This window comes from Protomyctophum parallelum (genome assembly GCF_964188405.1).
Source record: "Protomyctophum parallelum genome assembly, chromosome: 8".
Classification (NCBI taxonomy): domain Eukaryota; kingdom Metazoa; phylum Chordata; class Actinopteri; order Myctophiformes; family Myctophidae; genus Protomyctophum; species Protomyctophum parallelum.
The window spans coordinates 37,949,266-37,972,832 of NC_139703.1; the positions used below are offsets into that span (position 1 = coordinate 37,949,266).

A 23,567-nucleotide genomic window follows, 5' to 3' on the forward strand; every position below is an offset into this window, starting at 1 on the left:
GGGGGGGGGGCTGTTTGGTGAATGATATGTAGCTTGCAGAGTTAGTTGGGGTCATCCCTATGTTCCCCAGGTTCTATGTTCCCCAGGTTCTATGTTCCCCAGGTTCTATGTTCCCCTGGTTCTGTGTTCCCCAGGTTCTATGTTCCCCTGGTTCTATGTTCCCCTGGTTCTATGTTCCCCAGGTTCTATGTTCCCCAGGTTCTATGTTCCCCAGGTTCTATGTTCCCCAGGTTCTATGTTCCCCTGGTTCTGTGTTCCCCAGGTTCTATGTTCCCCAGGTTCTATGTTCCCCTGGTTCTATGTTCCCCAGGTTCTATGTTCCCCAGGTTCTATGTTCCCCAGGTTCTATGTTCCCCAGGTTCTATGTTCCCCACTCACCCGGCCCACCAAAAAGAGGTTCTATATGTTCTCCACCCAAAAAAGGTTCTATAAAAGGTTCTATATTCCCCACATAACTAAAGAAAAGGTTCTATAAAAGGTTCTATGTTCCCCACATAACTAAAGAAAAGGTTCTATAAAAGGTTATATGTTCCCCACATAACTAAAGAAAAGGTTCTATAAAAGGTTCTATGTTCCCCACATAACTAAAGAAAAGGTTCTATAAAAGGTTCTATGTTCCCCACATAACTAAAGAAAAGGTTCTATAAAAGGTTCTATGTTCCCCACATAACTAAAGAAAAGGTTCTATAAAAGGTTCTATATTCCCCACATAACTAAAAAAAGGTTCTATAAAAGGTTCTATGTTCCCCACATAACTAAAGAAAAGGTTCTATAAAAGGTTCTATGTTCCCCACATAACTAAAGAAAAGGTTCTATAAAAGGTTCTATGTTCCCCACATAACTAAAAAAAGGTTCTATAAAAGGTTATATGTTCCCCACATAACTAAAAAAAGGTTCTATAAAAGGTTCTATGTTCCCCACATAACTAAAGAAAAGGTTCTATAAAAGGTTCTATGTTCCCCACATAACTAAAGAAAAGGTTCTATAAAAGGTTCTATGTTCCCCACATAACAAAAAAAGGTTCTATAAAAGGTTCTATGTTCCCCACATAACTAAAGAAAAGGTTCTATAAAAGGTTCTATGTTCCCCACATAACTAAAGAAAAGGTTCTATAAAAGGTTCTATGTTCCCCACATAACTAAAGAAAAGGTTCTATAAAAGGTTCTATGTTCCCCACATAACTAAAGAAAAGGTTCTGTTCCCCACATAACTAAAGAAAAGGTTCTATAAAAGGTTCTATGTTCCCCACATAACTAAAGAAAAGGTTCTATAAAAGGTTCTATGTTCCCCACATAACTAAAGAAAAGGTTCTATAAAAGGTTCTATGTTCCCCACTCCACCATGGAGGCTGTGGGCAGTTCAGAAGTTAATGTTATTATGAAAAAAGTGTTATACTGTGGTATAACACTTGTAGTTAGTGCCCGCTGACAAGCCCACTTGAGGCCCATATAGTTCAGCCCACCTTGAAACCCATGTCAGCCCCTGCACATAAATTGCCAAGGTGGGGCCCACCTATATATAGGGCGCCGGTAGAACCCACTTGAAGCCCACATGGGCTATAGCCCAGTTAGGACCCACTTGGGTCCCACATAAAATTAGCCCACACGGGCAAGCCCAGTGTGTGTTTGGACAACTGCATGTGTGCAGTGCATCCTCTACACCAGAGCCTGTAGCTTTCAAACCCATTGTCGCGTAGGAGAGATCAGGATTATTCTCCGATCACGTGCGCGGAATGGAGCAGAATAACGCAGAATATTCTATGCTTTTTCGAAAGGATACAGTGTGTTCCCTTCCTTACTACCGGCCGGACACCTAGAGGTTTCTAAAGGTTTCTAAAGGTTCTTAGGTACCTATGGAAGCCACACCTCTGATGGGTGTGGTTTAGTCTTAAGGGGTGTGTTTTTTTCACCCACTGTGTAATATAATAAACAGACAGTAGGTGGCGGATTGAGGCGGAAACGAGTGGGATGGTACTGTATAGGTGAAAAATGCTCTGAAACCAGGCACGGAATAAACCTTGAATTTCTGACGGTCGTTTCAGACGGGCAAGCGAGTGGCGCAGGCGTTGTCGTGGGGAAAAAAGCGAAATATCAGAATATCACACCTGCATCTTCCAACCTGTAGGACAGTGCCACACACCCACTTTGTGGTCCCAGTTCAGGTTCCAGTTGTTGTGAATCAACGTTTAGGTCCTAAAACCAACTGGAGTTCAGGAGAACCACTATGAACTCCTTCAACATTAGACACAGGAAATATATCACACCCGTGTGAAGTGAGCAGCGCTCTTATCATCGTATACTCCATCATGACGTAACATGTCGATTTGCTCGTCCACATATATGACATATAAATTCTCCATTCATTGTCGATTGGAATAATGTTGAGAACCAGTGCTTTTACACCAATCACATCAACAGCTCATCCATCGGCTTCCCTCATTGGCTGACACGCAACACGTTGTCTCCACAGATTGGCTTCATGTGATGTTTGTTCTGCTGTAGCGATTATTAGAGGGTGGCGTGTGGTGACAGAACTTCATCGTGGGACAGAGAGAGACGGAACTGCATTGTGGGACAGACAGAGACAGAACTGCATTGTGGGACAGAGAGAGACAGAACTGCATTGTGGGACAGACAGAGACAGAACTGCATTGTGGGACAGAGAGAGACAGAACTGCATTGTGAGACAGACAGAGACAGAACTGCATTGTGAGACAGACAGAGACAGAACTGCATTGTGGGACAGAGAGAGACAGAACTGCATTGTGGGACAGAGAGAGACAGAACTGCATTGTGGGACAGAGAGAGACGGAACTGCATTGTGGGACAGAGAGAGACGGAACTGCATTGTGGGACAGAGAGAGACAGAACTGCATTGTGGGACAGAGAGAGACGGAACTGCATTGTGAGACAGAGAGAGACGGAACTGCATTGTGGGACAGAGAGAGACAGAACTGCATTGTGGGACAGACAGAGACAGAACTGCATTGTGGGACAGACAGAGACAGAACTGCATTGTGGGACAGACAGAGACAGAACTGCATTGTGGGACAGACAGAGACAGAACTGCATTGTGGGACAGAGAGAGACGGAACTGCATTGTGGGACAGACAGAGACAGAACTGCATTGTGGGTCAGACAGACAGAACTGCATTGTGGGACAGACAGACAGAACTGCATTGTGGGACAGCGAATCCAGAACACTGTGACGTTAGAATGATCTGCTGGACCGTCCATCTGAAAGGAGGAGCAGCTGCAAAGAGTATCCATGCAGCTGTGGTGCTGCAGGACAAGCTGTACTGCTTCGGAGGAGACAGCGATCACATTGATGTTCACGTCTTCAACACAGTGTCTTTATGCTGGAGGAAGTTGACTCCAGTGACCCCTGGAAGAGGAGGGCGCCACCTAGAGGCTCCATCCAGGCGCCACGGCTACACAGCTGTGTTGATAGCATATACAGTCTACATCTGGGGAGGCAATACTTACTGCAATGTGCTTTATGCATTTGATGTCGACGCCCACAGATGGTTCAAACCCAGCGTGTCTGGGACAATTCCAGAGGGGAGGAACTACCACTCAGCCTGTGTGTTGGAGAATGTCATTTTTATCTATGGAGGATTCTCCATCCTGACTGCATATGTAAAGACATGTAAAGACATGTACAAGTTGGACACCAGCACAATGGTCTGGTCTTTAATTAACACCAGAGGAACACCACCACCTGGTTCACCTGGTCACTCTGCCACCATCATCGGGACAAAGATGTTTGTATTTGGGAGCCATGGGATTTGGGATTACCTGAGGGGCCAACACAACATCATCAGAGTGTTTGACACAGAAAACAACCACTGGCTCAACACACCTTCTGCACAGTTCCTTCCAGAAGGACTCAGGCCCAGGGTTCATTCAGCCTTGACCTACAATGGAGAGCTGTACATATTTGGTGGCTGGAACGGTAACCAGATCATCACTGATGTGTGGAAATTCAGTCCAGAGACCTTCTCCTGGAAGAAGGTTGAGCCCAAGGGGAAAGGAGTCAAAGGACCATGTGCGATGTACTGTTGCATTGTGGGAGATCGTATCATCCTCTTCGGAGGATACAAAGGATGCTACAAACCCTCTGATGACCTGTGCATCTTAGACTTGAGTCCTAGTCTTAAGACCTTATGTAAGCTAGCAGTTATTCAGTACGGTCTGGACCAATCAGATCTACCGCACAACATCAGGTGGGAACTGGCAGCCATGACAACCAAAGACAACATAAAAGTGTGCCCACGATAAGGAAGGACAATAAAAAAGAATACAAATATGACACATTAATACAACTCTAGTGTCCCATTGGCCGTGGGGCTTAGTGTCCCATTGGCTGTATAGGGCTAGTCTCCCAAAAAATCAAATCAAATAAAGAATTAAATCAAATTAAATCAAATAAAATAAAAATAAAGTAAAACATAACAATTAAGCCACTAAGAACAGAAGAAGCTGTGAGCTGACGGTGATTGGTCATCTGTAATGGCCTCGGTCAGCTTCAGAGATGCCTTGACGGTTTTCTTACTCTTTTTTCCCCCTCTCTTTCAGAATCAAATGTTTTATGGTCATGATTCACCAGGACGTCTGGATTCTACGCTTAAAATAATTGATATCAATATTTGTTTGGAAGTCTCTACAGGAAGAAAATGACTGGGCTCTGGATGGGTGGAACCACAACATGTCTGCCACTGCTACAGTATGCCCTACAACGGACCAATGAGGACACTGGTTCACTGCTATGCCCTACAACGGACCAATGAGGACACTGGTTCACTGCTATGCCCTACAACGGACCAATGAGGACACTGGTTCACTGCTATGCCCTACAACGGACCAATGAGGACACTGGTTCACTGCTATGCCCTACAACAGACCAATGAGGACACTGGTTCACTGCTATGCCCTACAACGGACCAATGAGGACACTGGTTCACTGCTATGCCCTACAACGGACCAATGAGGACACTGGTTCACTGCTATGCCCTACAACAGACCAATGAGGACACTGGTTCACTGCTATGCCCTACAACAGACCAATGAGGACACTGGTTCACTGCTATGCCCTACAACAGACCAATGAGGACAATGGTTCACTGCTATGCCCTACAACAGACGTTTCTTTTTCTTGCAGTAATGATCTTTTTTCTGTATTAAAAAGGTGTTAAAACTCAGGCATGAAGGAAGCATGAGTTCAAGTCCGTTGCTCTCCCCATGTCCCCCATATATGGGGACTAGGTTGGTGGAGGGTGTGTAGAGCCCATGATCACATTAGATGATTGACACAGGGGTGAAAAATGGGTTACAAAATCGTGGGATAAAAAAAATATTAAAAAATAATTAAAAAAAGGTGTTAAAAGGGGTTAAATGTTAACTTTATAAATGTGCAGATACTCTGTATACACTGACACTGTATGTTGATGTGTTTACTGAAAACAATGTTTTCACATTAAGATGATCATCTGAGGAACCTCCTCCCAAAACAAAACGCTCCGATACACGGTTAATTGTCCAGAACTGCCACAAAAGGCTCTGGTCATGTGCATGCCAACTTTAAAGATGGAGTGCATGTGATCATCAGGTATTATCATTATTAACCCATTTTGGGCGGGAACCCATTTTGGTGTTAGTATCATGTCGTGCTTTAGCTATTGAAAAATAGCAGATCTACAAGCTCATAGCGCGCCACCGAGTGGCGCGCTACGAGCTTGTAGGTCTGCTATTTTTTTAAACTGTCAGGATTTAGAAGACATTTTTAGAATCTGATCTCAGGTCAAAATGCGTTAAATTCAAGAACCGCTGTCTGTCTGTCTGTCTGTCAGTCAGTCTGTCCCTTCCCTAGCATAGAGCAAGACAGCTGCTCGCCTAGAGCGCCTCCTCACAACGCCACGACGCACTGACAGCCTCACGGAACCTATAGCACCGCGCAGCCCTGTCCTCAATCCTCAATCTGCCCCGCATTACACAGCCCTGTCCTCCAACCTCAATCTGCCCCGCATTACACAGCCCTGTCCTCCAACCTCAATCTGCCCCGCATTACACAGCCCTGTCCTCCAACCTCAATCTGCCCCGCATTACACAGCCCTGTCCTCCAACCTCAATCTGCCCCGCATTACACAGCCCTGTCCTCCAACCTCAATCTGCCCCGCATTACACAGCCCTGTCCTCCAACCACAATCTGCCCCGCATTACACAGCCCTGTCCTCCAACCTCAATCTGCCCCGCATTGCACAGCCCTGTCCTCCAACCACAATCTGCCCCGCATTGAACAGCCCTGTCCTCCAACCTCAATCTGCCCCGCATTACACAGCCCTGTCCTCCAACCTCAATCTGCCCCGCATTACACAGCCCTGTCCTCCAACCACAATCTGCCCCGCATTGCACAGCCCTGTCCTCCAACCACAATCTGCCCCGCATTGAACAGCCCTGTCCTCCAACCTCAATCTGCCCCGCATTACACAGCCCTGTCCTCCAACCTCAATCTGTCCCGCATTACACAGCCCTGTCCTCCAACCTCAATCTGTCCCGCATTACACAGCCCTGTCCTCCAACCTCAATCTGTCCCGCATTACACAGCCCTGTCCTCCAACCTCAATCTGCCCCGCATTACACAGCCCTGTCCTCCAACCACAATCTGCCCCGCATTGAACAGCCCTGTCCTCCAACCTCAATCTGCCCCGCATTGAACAGCCCTGTCCTCCAACCTCAATCTGCCCCGCATTACACAGCCCTGTCCTCCGACCTCAATCTGCCCCGCATTGCACAGCCCTGTCCTCCAACCTCAATCTGCCCCGCATTGAACAGCCCTGTCCTCCGACCTCAATCTGCCCCGCATTACACAGCCCTGTCCTCCGACCTCAATCTGCCCTGCATTGCACACGCCAAACATTCTAACAATCACCTTAATTACATTCATTTGCGTAAAAAAAACAAAAACAACTCCACGCAAATCACCAGTGTCACCACTGAAATGCATGTTGGGACGGCAACAGATTAATATTGGCACACAGTTTTTGGGACGGACACAGATTAATATTGGGACACAGTTTTCCGTGCAACATCCCCTTTTCTGTCCCCACCACTGTGACCGCACCTCCAGCCTCACGCTGTGAGGCTGGAGACACACACACACACACACACACACACACACACACACACAAACATTCCATCCCCACCCGCAACAACACAGAGACGGAGAGTCACTTCTTCCTACCACCACCGAAAACTACAAAGCCATGCCAAAGCACAAAAATAAACATCCCTCGGCTATCTTACGCCACACGCTAAACAACAACGCTAAACCATGGCGTTTCCATCATCAGGCCGCTACACATCACCACCAACGCCTGGACCCTGCAGCTGCTGCACTACAACACAAAACACATCAGTATGTGATCTGTCTGACATTCTTTATTAGGAACAATCCCTTGAGATGAACCATCTCGTTTTCAAGGGGCTCCGCAATTCACTAAATACACTTCATACATAAAGACACTTTTTACAAACAATTCAACCAGACAAAACAAAACAAGACAAAACAATACAATTCCTAGATAAACAAGAAACAAACAACAACAAAACAACAAAACAAAAACTGCAACAAAACAACATTTCACATAACATGGACATAACGTAGACATAACACATGGATCATTGCATCATGGATCTGCTACAGTGATGATTAGTCTCCAGATGAGAGGACAGCACAGTTTTAAACAAATGAAAAGATGTTATTGAACGAATATGGACAGGTAGCCTTGTTCCAGTCACAAGGAGCTTTGAACATAAACGATTTTTTGCCAACTGATGTGGGTATATTGAAGTAAACCTGAGAGCAATGTCTAAATTGATGTGTAGAAAGAAGTGTATGGTATCATAAGATCTATTACATCACATTACCCACACTGTACATAAATTGGTGTTCATAATATTCAGAACGGGTAAGGGCTAGTTATTATATAAGGAGCTGATCTGTTCAACTACAACAGATAAACATGCTGAACTCCCAGACCATTATCTGATCTGTTCCCCCACATCCAGACATGAGCAGGCGCACACACTGTACTGTACTGTACTGTACTGTACTGTACTGTACTGTACTGTACTGTACTGTACTGTACTGTACTGTACTGTACTGTACTGTACTGTACTGTACTGTACTGTACTGTACTGTACTGTACTGTAGCACTTCAGTAGCACTAGGTACCGGTCTGCTTTTTGGAAGCACTGGTATGAATGTTTATTGTAAAAATTATGTTTTTATGGGTTAGGGGTGTTTCTTCTCTGTTGTTTATTGGACCTTGAGTCTGAACAAATAAAGTTGATTGTACTGTACTGTACTGTACTGTACTGTACTGTACTGTACTGTACTGTACTGTACTGTACTGTACTGTACTGTACTGTACTGTACTGTACTGTACTGTACTGTACTGTACTGTACAGCTGCTGAATGAAGTGGAAGGGATTTATCAACCTCTCGTGTCCATCTGAGCTACAGAAGCTGTCTTTGAAAAGGAGTCCTAGTTTTCATGGCCTCGTGTGATTTACTGAGGATTCTTATGGTCTCGGTGTGGCTGGTCCTCAACTAAAGAAATTCCTACAGTTGACCAACAAGTTGTCATGAAAGTGTTGACTATAATCCATGAGTTGATTTAAATCAACAGAACTGTACAACTGTGTTTGTTGCGCGCACACGCGCACACACACCCAGCGGTGGACCCTGGTTTACAGCTTGGGAATCACTCGGGCCAGTTGAGCCAGTGACATCCATAGGTACCTCTCTGGAAGGAAGGAAGGGAAGTGGACTGTAGGTGATGCCTGGGATGGACCTTGGTCGAAAGGCGAGTGAGTGCTCTATATCGACTAAGCTACCCGGACGCTAATATAATGAATTGCATTTTTATAGCGCTTTTCCAAGTGCTCAAAGCGCTTTACAAAGGTTCATTCATTCATGCATTGCGAGGTGAACTTGCGAACAGTCGACGCCAGCGTCCTCACTTCCCACATTCACACACCGACGGTGGCGAGCTCACACCGACCGACTCATTGGAGGCAATGTAGGGTTCAGTGTCTTGCCCAAAGGACACTTCCACATGTGGACAGGAGGAGGAGCCAGGATTCGAACCGCCGACCCAGGGATCATTGGACGACCTGCTCTACCTCCTGAGCCACAGCCGCCCTAATATTTACTCATATTTTGCCCCCTGGAATAACCTTCAAGGAGACCCCACTTTGAGAACCACGGCACTATTGGAGGGCGAACAGACATGTCTACGTACCCTGCTGTCCTCCTGACATGTCTACTGTACGTACTGTACTGTACTAGATGTCTACTGTGCGTACCCTGCTGTCCTCCTGGGCCTCCCACTCCGGGGAGTAGAACAGACATGTCTACGTACCCTGCTGTCCTCCTGACATGTCTACTGTACGTACTGTACTGTACTAGATGTCTACTGTGCGTACCCTGCTGTCCTCCTGGGCCTCCCACTCCGGGGAGTAGAACAGACATGTCTACGTACCCTGCTGTCCTCTTGGGCCTCCCACTCCGGGGAGTAGAACAGACATGTCTACGTACCCTGCTGTCCTCCTGGGCCTCCCACTCCGGGGAGTAGAACAGACATGTCTACGTACCCTGCTGTCCTCCTGGGCCTCCCACTCCGGGGAGTAGAACAGACATGTCTACGTACCCTGCTGTCCTCCTGGGCCTCCCACTCCGGGGAGTAGAACAGACATGTCTACTAATGTACGTACCCTACTGTCCTCCTGGGCCTCCCACTCCGGGGAGTAGAACAGACATGTCTACTACTGTGCGTACCCTGCTGTCCTCCTGGGCCTCCCACTCCGGGGAGTAGAACAGACATGTCTACTGTACGTACTGTACTGTACTAGATGTCTACTGTACGTACCCTGCTGTCCTCTTGGGCCTCCCACTCCGGGGAGTAGGTGTGCACGGTGGTCCCCGGGGTGCAGTTGGAGAACTGGAAGAGGCTGGCGAACATGCGGTGGTTCTCAGGGGTGTCGGAGAAGATGGGGTCCTGGAAGTTCACGCCGTGAGGGATGATGTTGTAGTTGTCGTCCATCCTGCGTACATGTTTGGGGAGAAAGATGACCGGTTAATGGATTGGATGTCATCGACAGCTCTAGATAAAAGGCAGGACTACTGTATGTGTAAGCTAAATAAATTAAGTGAGGGGCGCGCACAAACATGACATGACATCACGGGGGAGAATGCACACAAAGGCACACACGAAAAGTCCATAGACTAAACCGAATACACACCGATAAAGAGGCAAGATCTGTGTCATTGTACATTTTTAACCATGCACTTTAACCATCATTTGTTTATTAAAGAAATAGCAAATACACAAGCTCATACAGTAGCATGGCTATTTTTGAAAAATCTTTAAAGTTTGTGCAAATCCTTGAATATTATTTTAATGCAAACACTTTTAACTCGAGCTTGTAGGTCTGCTATTTTTGAAGAATCGTGAAAAGTGACATGAAAGTGTTTTAGAACGACTGACATAGAAACATAGCTTTTTCAAGAACACAGTCAGGATTTAGAAGACATTTGCAGAATCGTTCCCAGGTCAAAATGGGTTAATAATGGGTTAATTAGGTGCTATACTAGATATATTTCTTCTATACGGCCGCTGTACAGTACAGTACAGTATACGGTACGGTGGAATGATTGTACACGGTGTAATGATTGAATCATGCGTGGCTCCATGTCTGCGAGTCAAAGTGCCAAAATATGCACATATTAAATCATATGGCGAGCAGATGATGTTTATAATGTGACTATAACGCAGTAACCCTGCCCAAGGCCGCCGGTCAGTGTCGGTGGATGTCAAGGTAATGGAGCTTATACAGGCCATGAGCTCATAAGGTTCCTCCTTGGAAGGAGGAGGAGGAGGGGTGATATCTCCCCCCAGGGGCGTGCACACATAATGGTGCATTTAGATGGTAAATCTCTCTACGTCGTCCTCAGCCCTCCATCGGCGTCTCCAGTCATCTCGGTTCTCCGTACATCTGGTCAGCTCCTTTGTGCTTTCTGCACCAGCATCTTTCTTTAGTACGTCCACGTAGGTACGTAGGTGTGGGACGTCCTCTCCATCGATGCCCGTGTGTTGGTTCCCACAGTACAAGCTTTTTGGCCGGGAGTTCTTGGTGTCGGTGGCAGCTAGTGGCCAGCTAGTCTCATCGTCCTCCGCTATCTGCTATCTTCTCTGTTACACTTGGTAATATGGTAAAATGGTGCATTTATATAGCGCCTTTATCCAAGTTGCTTTACGATTGTGCATTACATTCACCCATTCACACACACACATTCATCCATTGATGGCGGCGGTGGAAACCATGCAAGGGCAAGGCACCAACCTGCACATCGGGAGCAATAAGGGGTTCAGTCAGTGTCTTGCTCAAGGACACTTCGACACCAACTCTGGGGGAGCCCACAGGGTTCAAACTGGCAACCTTGCGGTTATGTTATATGTTATATTAATGCAGCATTTACTGTGGTGAAAGAAATGCAAATGCCCTCCTCTCCTTTCCATGCCATGCTAGAAGGCAGCATTCAGGAGCATTGCGTTCATTTCCGAAGTTTCCTGTACGTGAACGCAGCATTTTGCGCTGAACAAATTTGTTTAGAAATCCATGAAATCCATCCATCCACACACCGCATCTCCACTAGCTAAAGAGTGCTGGGTTGCGCCCCGAAAATAGCTGATCTACAAGCTTGTAGATCTGCAATTGTTGGTCCAAAAGTGCCCTCTTATGGGATTTCAGCCCCTGCCTCTCTAACACAGCTCTCTGCATGTCCCTGGTCCTCTGGCTATGGGAGGAGGGGTATGGGGTTTGGGGAGGGGTTCGGTTCCCCTGATAACGCCCCCTGCCCAAGCATGGAGGACCTCAGCTTCCAACCCTGGGTGTAACGTTGGTGCCATGACCCGGATTGAGTTTCCAAGTCGTAGGAGTGGAGCTCATAGACTAATATCTCCCCCTCTTAGATGAGCGCTAAATCCTTGGTTTTATTCCCCACATGGGAGTCTCAACTATAGAGGCTGACATTTCTTTTTCGGGAATTCCCAATTCCCGTGGTGATGCATGGGATTAAGATTTGTATTAATTCCGGGGGATTGGGACGGGAGCAGGGATAGTTCACAGAGAGGATTGTGTCCACATCTCAAAGCCTATATTTAGGCCAGGTGCTGCAGGATGTCAGGCATCAAAGAGGACTTTCTGGAGCTCAGAGACTTACTTTATTAAGAGGCAACAATTGCAACGTTTGGAACTACAATGATGAATGCATCCCATGTGTGTACATCCCACTGTTTCTCAACCGTTGACAATAAAATGTCCTAATAATAATAACTCAACCAGACAATCCGGTGCACTTCCCCCTTCTTGAGATTCTAACTCCCTTTTTCTGTTGAATTTCTTGAACTCATCATACTGTAGGTCACCATGGTCATTCAATTCACGGTTTCTCAACTAGTGGAAAGAACATTTAAAACAAATCAACAAATCCGACCTACATTACTAAATGCATGGTCACGGACCACATGCAATTCCTCCACGGACCACCAGTGGTCCACGGACCACCTGTTGAAAACCCATGCATTAGAGTGAATACAGTTGTTCTACAGCTTATAGAACTGAAGTCAAGTTAAAACTCTTATCAGCTTTTCACCAAAAATGAGCAGACTCTTCACATACTAGAGCATGTCTGAAATAAGTGTCAGAGCATGTAAATATGAAATAAATGCATAAACATGTAGCTGTAGGCGTATAATGTCCACAGAAGTGAACCTTTCAAGCCTGTTTTCTCTCAACTCGCTGTTTCTCTGCAAGACATTACTCTAAAAGCCATATCTCCAAAACTGGTGGTTCAAACTGAACAACCAATATGTCAATTTGAAGCTATGATTCCCTGCTTTCATATGACATGACAAAAAACAAAAAAATTAAAAAAATCCAATGGCAGTCTCTCAGTCAAATGTAGTCACATACTGTATACAGAATGATATCTGCATCATGCCACTGTAAGCCGGGGCTCCCCTTCATATCTGAGCACTGCAAACATACTTCAGGGCTTGGCTAGTATTAGGCCCTCGTAAAATATGCATGTTGATGTAGGCCACATGCTGCTGTGTATGTATGGCTCTCTCATAAACATAGCAGCCAAGGGGAAATCACACTGATTTATATCATGCAATGTCTTCTAAATGTAGACATGTTGACTTACAGTACGTATACGGTAGTTATTCCAAAACTATTGCGATTATTATTGGATAATCTGGTTTAGCCCCATTTTGGGGCGGGAACCTCTTTTTGTGGTTTTAAAGCATGATTAGTTATACTTTAGCTGTTGAAAAATAGCAGATCTACAAGCTCATAGCGCGCCAACGAGTGGCGCGCGCTACAAGCTTGTAGGTCTGCTGTTTTTGAAAAGTCGTGAAAATGTGGTGCAAATCTTTGAAGATATATTTCAGAGCGAACATTTTTAACTAAATGATGTTGCTTCTGGGGGGGTCCCCAGAAGCAACATCATATTTTCAGATGGGGGTCCGTGGCCCAATAGAGATAATTCTGGGGGTCCTTGACATGAAAAAGGTTGAGCACAACTGACATAGAAACAAATAAAAACTAGACTAAAATGTTAAGAAGGGACTAGTGGACAACAGATCCAGTATAAGTCATTTTACAATTAGTTGCATGCTGAAAATATCAGATCTTACAACTTGTAGATCTGCTATTTCTTTTAAGTGTAAAAACAGTCATTAGGACGGCATCAAGGCCCCGACAAAATGCATTTTAGTCGACTAAATCAACCGTAGATTTAGTCGACTAAAATCTTATGACATTTAGTCGAGTAAAACTAGACTAACAGTAAAACATTCCAGGTGACTAAAATGTGACTATTAAACTAAATGAAAACTATTCAAGAGACTAAAACTAAAATAGAAATTTGCTGCCAAAAACAACACTGGTGCGTGCGTGCGTGCGTGCGTGCGTGCGTGTGTGCGTGCGTGCGTGCGTGCGTGCGTGTGTGCGTGCGTGCGTGCGTGCATGCGTGCAACCTGGACATATTCTGAAAAAGGGGATTTAAGGTCACACAGAAAGTGCTTTGCAGACGGATCACTGATCCTGGATCAGTCACGCTGACTGAGAGGTAGAGTAATGGAGACAAATAGCGGTTTACACAATTTAATCATGGCTGAATCACAACACTGTTTAACCCATCCTGACCTGAGATCAGATTCTAAAAATGTCTTCTACATCTTTTGTCTTCTACAGTTTTCTGAAAAAGCTATGTTTTCTATGTCAGTCGTTCTTCGATTTTTCTAAAATAGCAGACCTACAAGCTCATAGCGCGCCACTCGGTGGCACGCTATGAGCTTGAAGATCTGCTATTTTTTCAATAGCTGAAGCATAACCTAATGCTAACACCAAAAGGGGTTCCCGCCGAAAATGGGTTAAACTTGCAGATGAGAAACTGGAAGGAATTAAGTTGTTTTAAAAACATTGTTGCAGATTACATGGCATCGATTAGACGTTTGATTAGGTTAGCGTTCTCCTGGAACTGATAGCGTGTGTTGACAGTAGCCACCCCAACTGGGTCAAATACAGTGGTGGAAAGTAACTAAGTACATTTACTTAGACTTAAGTGCAATTTTGAGGTATTTGCACCATACTTGAATACGGCTAATTTTCAGTACTTTTACTTCTACTCCACTATACATTTCAGAGACAAATATTGCACTTTTACTCCACTACATTTATTTAAAAACTTTAGTTACTGTATAGTTACTTTGTTGATTTAGATTATTAAAAAAACATACTGTACATTAATTATTAACCACTTCAACCTTAGATACGTTTTGTCCATTTGAAAATAGCCGATCTACAAGCTCACAATGCGTCGCAACGCATGTGGATCTTTTTCAACAGCTAAAGTTTAGAATAATGGTTAATCCATTCTCGGCGGGAACCCCTTTTGGTGTTTTAAGCATTATGTTATGCTTTAGCTATTGAAAAATAGCAGATCTACAAGCTCGTAGCGCGCCACCGAGTGCCGTGCTACGAGCTTTGTAGGTCTGCTATTTTTGGAAAAATCATGAAAATGTGGCGCACATCTTTGAATATATTTTCTTTCAGAGCTTTTTTAACTCAAATCTTTGCTTCTGGTGAGGTCCCTGGAACAACATATTTTCAGATGGGGGTCGGCGGCCTATTACAGATCATTTTTGGGGGTCCTTGACATGAAAATGTTTGAGCACCACTGATACAGAAACATGAGGGTTTTCAGAAAACTTAGAAGGCATTTGTAGAATCGTCCTCAGGTCTGTTAAAAGCTATAAAAAGGCAGCGACACACATGTGTCCTCAGGTCTAAATGGACTAACTGAACACCAAGGTGTGGCACCACGCCTTATATATATATATATAATTATATATATGTGACTAAATTTGACTGAGGGACTGCCATTGGATTCTTTTGAATTTTATTTTTTTCATGTCATGTGAAAGCAGGGAATCATAGCTTCAAATTGACATATTGGTTGTTCAGTTTGGCCCACCAGTTTTGGCTTAGAGAATGTCTGGCTGAAAACAGCGAGTTGAGAAAACAGGCTTGAAAGGTTCACTTCTGTGGTCTCTAACATTACACCTATAGCTACATGTTTAAGCATTTATTTCATATTTACATGTCTTCTGTGGTCTCTAACATTACACCTATAGCTACATGTTTAAGCATTTATTTAATATTTACATGTCGATTTCAGCTCTGACACTTATTTCAGACATGCTCTAGTATGTGAAGAGTCTGCCTGTGCTATTAACTCATTTCGGGAAAAAAAAGGTTTTTCTCCTCTGGTGAAAAGCTGTAATTTGCGCGATGGCAGTCTCTCAGTCAAATCTGGTCAGATATGGTTCATAAGGTGTGACGCCACACCATACATATATGGTTCATAGGGTGTGACACCGTCACACCACACTGTATATATATGGTTCATAAGGTGTGACACCACACCCGCCGTATGCATGGTTCATGTGTGGTTAACACTTAATGCATGCTGTGAGAAGTGTGAGAAAGTGGACATTTTTGCAGCGGCATGTTTCTCTCCTGCATCTGGATTCAATCTTCTGTCCCTTGAGGGACATCAAACACTTGATTGTTCTTGTCCATCACAAACGGAGTGTGTGTGCGACTGTGCGTTGCGTTGCGTGCGTTGCGTGCGTGCATGCGTTGCATGCGTGCTTGTGTGTGTGTAGGGAGAGAGAGTGCACGCGCATCCATGTTTTTTATTCTTTCAGAGCAAAGTGACTGAGGTTTTGTATCAACAAGATGTCAGCTGTCAGACTGCAGGGTCGTCAGTAAGACCCCCGGGGTCCAGACGGAGTTTGGTTGGTTGGTTGGCATCCGTTTTTTTAATGAATTTAAGGCCTTTAGATTACAAGTAAGACGCGCAAACGCGGGAAGCGAACGCAGCTCGTAAATGGCAATAACAACAATTAGAATAAATTACATACTTTTTTTAAGGTTTTCTTTTTAAAGTTCTCTTTTTTTGTGTATTTTTAAGATTTTATTTTTAAGTTAAGTTTTTTGAAGTTAAGTGTTTTTAAAGTTTTTTTAAGTTACGTTGTTTTGTGTTTTTTAAGTTTTTAAGATTTAATTTTTAAGTTAAGTTTTTTGAAGTTAAGCGTTTTTAAAGTTTTTTTTTAAGTTAAGTTTTTTCTTTTTCATTTTAAGTTAAGTTTTTTTTAAATTAAGTTGTGTGTGTGTGTGTGTGTGTGTGTGTGTGTGTGTGTGTGTGTGTGTGTGTGTGTGTGTGTGTGTGTGTGTGTGTGTGCGTGCGTGTGTGTGTTTTGTGTGATACAGCTGCGCCCTCTGGTGGCGGGCGGGTGGTGTCACAGCGGGACAGACACAGACAGACAGACAGACACACACACAGACATGATCTGCAGGGTCTCATAGTTAGTGCTCATTGCGTTCGCAAATATAATCAGACCACCTAGGCTGCCGGGATTGATCTATTACCTTTGAAGCATAACGCTGAAGTATTTGCAGCTTTTATTCACGAAAATCCGGCGGAAAATAGTCCCATGGTTTGGTGTTGAAGAGAAAAACATGCCGCCATTATGATGCCAAACGAACACAACCTGCACAGCATGTTGTAGTCCAAACAAACCCCCTTCCCGTTCACTTGCATTTAACTCATTTACCCAGAAGCCCTAGCAGCCCAGAGCATGGCTAGATTTTCCGGTTTCGTCATCATAACGCGACGGCCTCTTCACCGGGGCCGCGACAAATCCGCTCTTTCTTTTTAATTATTACAAAACGGCAAATTAAACACATTACGCAGTAGAACTGTTAATGCGACGCATCGCAATGCTTTGTGGGCTTGTAGATCTGCTATTTTCATTAGAACTTCTTGTTACTATTTACTAGTTACTTTGTAGATTTGACTACAAAACGTATAGGCCTACATTAACCACTTCAGCCCTATTTCAACTTTGGCTTTGGCTACAGCTTGTAGATCTGCCATTTTCAAAAGATGTTAGTACATTTTATACAGTACATAATGATAGCCTACCTTGTGAAACCGCAAATCTGGCATTATCATTATGTATTATTTATTTTAATCGATTTTCTTAGTTACGATGAAATTGAGTTGGCCGAGTTTCTGTTGTATAATGGAGATGTTACACTCGAGGGGTGTGTGATTATTATTGGCACTTCAGCGACGCTTGGCGGAACCCGACTGGCTGCGTCTCGTTCCGGACCTGACCCCAGCATGCATCACTGGCGTGCCAATAATCACAATAAAAGCACACCCTCTGGTGTAAATATTGCTTAATGAGAAGCTCGGCGCCAACAGTGACAATGCAGCAAGTGTACAGCATAATACAGTCTGTCCATGTCAATGTCCATGACCAGAGGGAGGTGCAATAGTTACAGTATGGGTCCAAATGTTTCATTGGCTGACATACTGTACGTACAGTATGGTACAGCCAGACACGTCTCATTTAGACCGTCCATAACCCATTTAGACCCGAGGACAATTCTACAAATGCCTTCTATATCCTGACAGTCTTCTGAAAAACCCTATGCTTCTATGTCAGTGGTTCTCAAACATTTGGACCCACATAAAGATAAGAAATTGACGGCCGACCCCTCCCCCCCCCCCCCCCCCCATCTGAAAATATGTTGTTCCAGAGACCCCCCCCCCCCCCCCCGGGAAACAAAGATTTGAGTTAAAAAACGTTCGCTCTGAAATAATATATTCATAGATTTGTGCCACATTTTCAGGATTTTTTCAAAAAATAGCAGATCTACAAGCTCATAGCGCTTGTAGATCTGCTATTTTTGAGTGGTGCAACCACTCCAAGGAACATCAATGTCCGTGTTCACCTAGGTGCCGTTAATGTGACTATGAGCACCAGTGGTATGATAATGAGTACCAGTAGGGGGTGCTGTTGTGCCAGAAACAGAGAGAGAGAGACAGTGCTGCACTGTTGCCTGCTAATGAGAGAGAGAGAGAGAGAGAGAGAGAGAGAGAGAGAGAGAGAGAGAGAGAGAGAAGGGAGGGGAGTTGCACCGCTCAGTTCACACAGGTGTGATTTTTCAATAGTTAAAGTATAACATATTGACACCAAAAGGGGTTCCCGCCCTGATTGGGATAAGGGAGATCCCATGTTGCATTCTCTTTCTATTTTCTTCTCCCGGCTGCGCTTGGTCCTTTCATGGGAACTCATGCTTCTCATGATTGACTATTTTGGGTCTGAGACAATGTTATTGGGCCTTTTATTACAGGAAATGGAAGTCCACTGGAGACTGCGATGAGAACCAGTATTTTGGCTCGGCGGAGACGCCAACGAGGAACACGCCATGGCAACACGCACGCCGCTGACATCCCCCCAACTCATCTGTTTTAACTAGTGAAAACCATCAGGCCGATTCTATACAAATGCCTTCCAAATCCTGACAGTTTTCTGAAAAGACGTATGAGTTGGTGCTCAAACCTTTTCATTCAAACTGTTTAGTAGCCATAAACGTCAAGACGTCTAATTGCCTATTAAGTAATGGATGCCACGGGCGTCAAGACGTCTCTCCCTTGGGATTTTTATTTTATTTTATTTTCATCCATATTTTGAAAATTCCTCTAATCTGGTGTACAGGTGATGACATGCACATTACATGCATAATAGAATTACAAATTCTTTCTTTCTTTATAATGGGAGAATTGGCACTCAAAGCCTAAACTGGTGACCACCAGGTGGCGCTGAAAGAGTTGGACTCTCATAATTATCTGTATTTGGCCCAGACCCCCCCATCTGACAATATGTTACTCCAGCCTGCAGGGACCCCTGAGTTAAAATCGTTCGCTGTGAAAGAATATAAATTATATTCAAAGATGTGCAAACATATTCACGATTTTCCCAAAATAGCAGATCTACAAGCTCTATGTGCCACGCTATGAGCTTTTTAAATCTGCTATTTTTTCAATAGCTAAAGCTTTAAAATAATGGTTAATGTGGTTCTTAATGGGGCTAACTCGTTAGGGCTTGGGGCAGATTCTATACGAATGCCTTCCAAGTCAGTAGTCCTCAAACGTTTTCGTGCCAAAGACCACCAAAATGACATGTATTTGGCTGCGCCTGCAAGCTTGTGTAGATCTGCTATTTTTGAACGACACAGATGCTTTCCCGGTTTTAATGGGTTCAAGTTTACGACTGAGAGATTACAGATTTAGTGGCGTTGAGTTTACCTTCAGCAATCTCAATGTGTGGCTCAGTCTTCAGTTACAGTATTTTTGTGCCACTGGCTTTTTTTATGTAACTTTGAGAGGAGATAAGTTAACCCATTTTGGTGTTTTAAGCATTATGTTCTACTTTAGCTATTGAAAAATAGCAGATCTACAAAGCGAGTTTGTTGATCTGCTGTTTTAAAAATGTGGTGCAAATTTCTAATATATATTATTTCAGAGCAAGCGTCTTTAACTCAAATCTTTGCTTCAGGGCGGTCACTGGAACAACATATTTTCAGATGGGGGTCGGAGGTCAAATACATATATTTTTGGAGGTCCTTGACATGAAAGGGTTTGAGCACTGCTGGCACAGAAACATGAGTTTGTCAGAAAACCTCTCATTTAAGGCATTTGTAGAATCGTCCTCAGGTCAGGTGTGTTAAATAACGTGTAAAACTGCAAAATCAAATCATTTGAATCTGGGAGTCGGGTAGCCTATAGTATAAAAATCTCCTAAATCCATTGTCAGTCATAGCTATGACAAATCTGTGATTTGTGACTCCAATTCTTTGTAGTGCATCGGTGTACTCAGCTTGTACTGTGGGAACCAACACACGGGCATCGATGGAGAGGACGTCCCACACCTACGTACAACGTACCTACGTGGACGTACTAAAGAAAGATGCAGAAAGCACAAAGTAGCTGACCAGATGTACGGAGAACCGAGATGACTGGAGACGCCGATGGAGGGCTCGTCTGAGGACGACGTAGAGAGAGATGTGTGCACAAGACATTTGCGAGGTTATAGCTCCAGAAACCGGAGTGTGTGTGTGAGTGTGAGTGTGCGTTTTAATGTGCTTGCGTGTTCATGCACGCTTGCATGTTGACCCTATAAAAAATGATCAACCAATCTCTCACCTACTATCTAGCCAGTGGTTCTCAAAATGGCGTCTAGGGGCCCCCAGGTGAGGGGGTTCCAGGGGGTCCCCAGCAAAATAACTAACAAAGAGGACTATATTTAAAAGTTTGGCAATTCCAAAATAGCAGATCTGCAAACTCAAAGCTTGTCCCAGAGCAGCTTATTTCATAAACACAAATCTCGACAGATGTTGATAAATCTGCTCTCGCAGGAGTCCCGGACCGGACCTGTAAAGCAGGGGCGCCCACACTTTGTGGCCTTGAGAACTACTTTTTAAATTGACCAGCTCAACAAGATCTACCCACCGAAAGAGGGCTTTCGAATAGCGACGCTGGCATTTCTCCACCACGCACTGTCAATTATTAGTTCCTTGACGGGAAAATGTCAGAGGAACCCTGACTGATGATCAGAACACGCGATGTAATTCCAGACCCTTGGCGTTGGAGCGCAGCAGAGCAGAGCAAAGCAGACATATAGCCATGTGGACCATCACATCATTTAGACTTCAAAGACCATGGAGGATGCCTTTGAAAGATTCTTTGAAATGTCAGTTTGACAGCTGAATGGAGGAACATGAAACAATAGGACTTGACCTGCTGCAGACGCATGTCCACTTACTACTAAACAAAAAGTGATTGAATCAACATGTTTTTCGGGAGGAGGAAATACAATGAGATTATGACATGCTACAGTATAGTGCTGCTGCCTCACTTGGCTATATCGTTGCTGTCCTTTTTATGTTCATCAACTTTTTCGTGTTGTTATTTTTGGGTTTTTTCCTAAATGGATTGCCTTACTAATTTACTCAAGAGTGTGTCACACTTTTTTTTTCTTGCTTGCTGTTTTTGTTACAATCCTAGTCAACTGTCTATATATGTATAATGATGGTTGTGGAATCTGTTAGTTTTTTCCATTTTTGTTTTTGTCTGTTTTTTCTTTAGCTGTCTATTTTTTATGTTTTTAGTTACTCTTCTGGCGCTGATTTAAATGTTGTCTATATGTGTTTTAGCATACTATGGGCTGACCCAATGTTGGGACAGAAGACACTTGATTTATGCACAATGTACTGTATGCTGTCAACAAATCAATACAAATTTTAAATTACAAAAAAAGAGTGTCACACAAAAGACAAAAGTATACCGAAACTAGAAATGTCCTTGCACACAAGTAGTAGGCCATACAGTACATGGCCTACTTGTGCGCAAGCAGAGCGCGCAAGTACTGCTACTAACAAATGTCTATTACAACTGCTGTTCTAAATAGTTTAAAACCTGTTATTGACCATAATATACCAACATTGACACGTACCTTAAGTTACGTCACCATCAACAGCCAATGAGGGACCATTCTTAGTTACCTATTCGTCGTCAACATCAACAACCAATAAGGGACCACCATGAGGACACGCCTACATACCCAGCCGACCGCAGTATCGTCGCCGATCGCACTGCACTGCACCGCCTGCAGTACCTTCTACCCACCCAACGTTATCTTTAACGATTCTACAAAAAGTCTTCTAAATCATGACAGTTTTCTGAAAAACCCATGTTTCTATGTCAGTGGTACCTCCTTATATTCACATCTAGACTCAACTTGTCTATGCTTCTAACCTGACTGTAAATAAATATGACACAGAAGTATTTGCACTGTGACCTTATCTCCATTGTGTAACAGCTGTTGATGTGGTGGTGGTTGGTGCCGGGGTAGGTGGAAGAGGGTGAGCAAGCTACTTGTTCACCCTGCAAAACACACATCACAGCTGTCACTCGATCCTGTAGGTTTACACTATATAACATACGACGAATTAGACCGTTCCTCACCCAGGAGTCAGCCCAGCTCCTAATCCAGACAACAGTCTTGTCAAAACTTGACTATTGTAACTCCCTCCTTACTGGCCTACCGGCATGGGCACTAAAGCCCCTCCAACTGATCCAAAATTCCGCAGCTCGCTTGGTCTTCAACCAGCCAAAATTCTCACATGTCTCCCCCCTGCTCCGCTCCCTCCACTGGCTCCCGGTCGCTGCCCGCACAGAATACAAAACTTTGATGCTGGCATTCAAAGCAACCAAAGGTATGGCTCCCCCATATCTCACAAGTATGATCGTACCCTACAAACCCTCCCGCGCACTCAGATCAGCCAACGCAGGGAAGCTGGAAGTACCCTCACTAAAAACGCCGGGACAACGCTCCACACGTCCCAAACTCTTCTCCCTTCTGGCTCCAAAACTATGGAATGCACTTTCCATCACAGTCAGAACTGCAGCCTCACTCCCAATCTTCCGCCGTAGTCTGAAAACCCACCTTTTCAGGCTCCATCATGGCCCATAGCACTTACCCTACCCCCTTATGTATGGTATGTATACATACCATACATACGTACAGCCGGCCACAGTACTTGGGCGCTCTGCCATTGGCCATTTGTTTTTTTATGAGGCGCTAGCCCCCCCCCCCTGTATACAGCTTTATTGTTTGCGTTGTCTGAACAAACATTAAAAATGCCACTGCCAATGAACGGAGAACTCACGTCATAATATGTGTCTGAGCAAATCGGCATATCCCTTGGCCAATAAGGGACCACCATTCTTGATGATTGTATACGATGATGTATACGGTGATTGGAGCGCCCCTCACTTCACACAGGTGTGATTTTTTATCTATCTCTGGCACTACACTATACACTGTAGTGTCATTTCATTTAACTCTGAGAGTGTACAAATGCACACTTACATACACTCGGACCCATATGGGTCCATTTGGTTCCTATAACTGTCAATCATTCAAGGACCCCCCTTTGAGAACCACTGCAGTGGTCCCTACAATTGATTTCGACCTCCCACTTTTACTTCAAATTCATCGTTGCACACATACAGTA

General features: G+C 44.3%; 1 protein-coding gene across 1 annotated transcript in view; it reads right to left on the bottom strand.

Moving 5' to 3' along the window:
• Positions 1 to 23,567, bottom strand: part of ccdc3b (coiled-coil domain containing 3b) — a 43,649-nt gene that overhangs the window by 17,485 nt on the left and 2,597 nt on the right. The window contains exon 2 of the mRNA XM_083772342.1: positions 9,932 to 10,106. Within this exon, the coding sequence (XP_083628468.1) occupies positions 9,932 to 10,106 (175 nt within the window). The remainder of the gene's footprint in view (positions 1 to 9,931; positions 10,107 to 23,567) is intronic.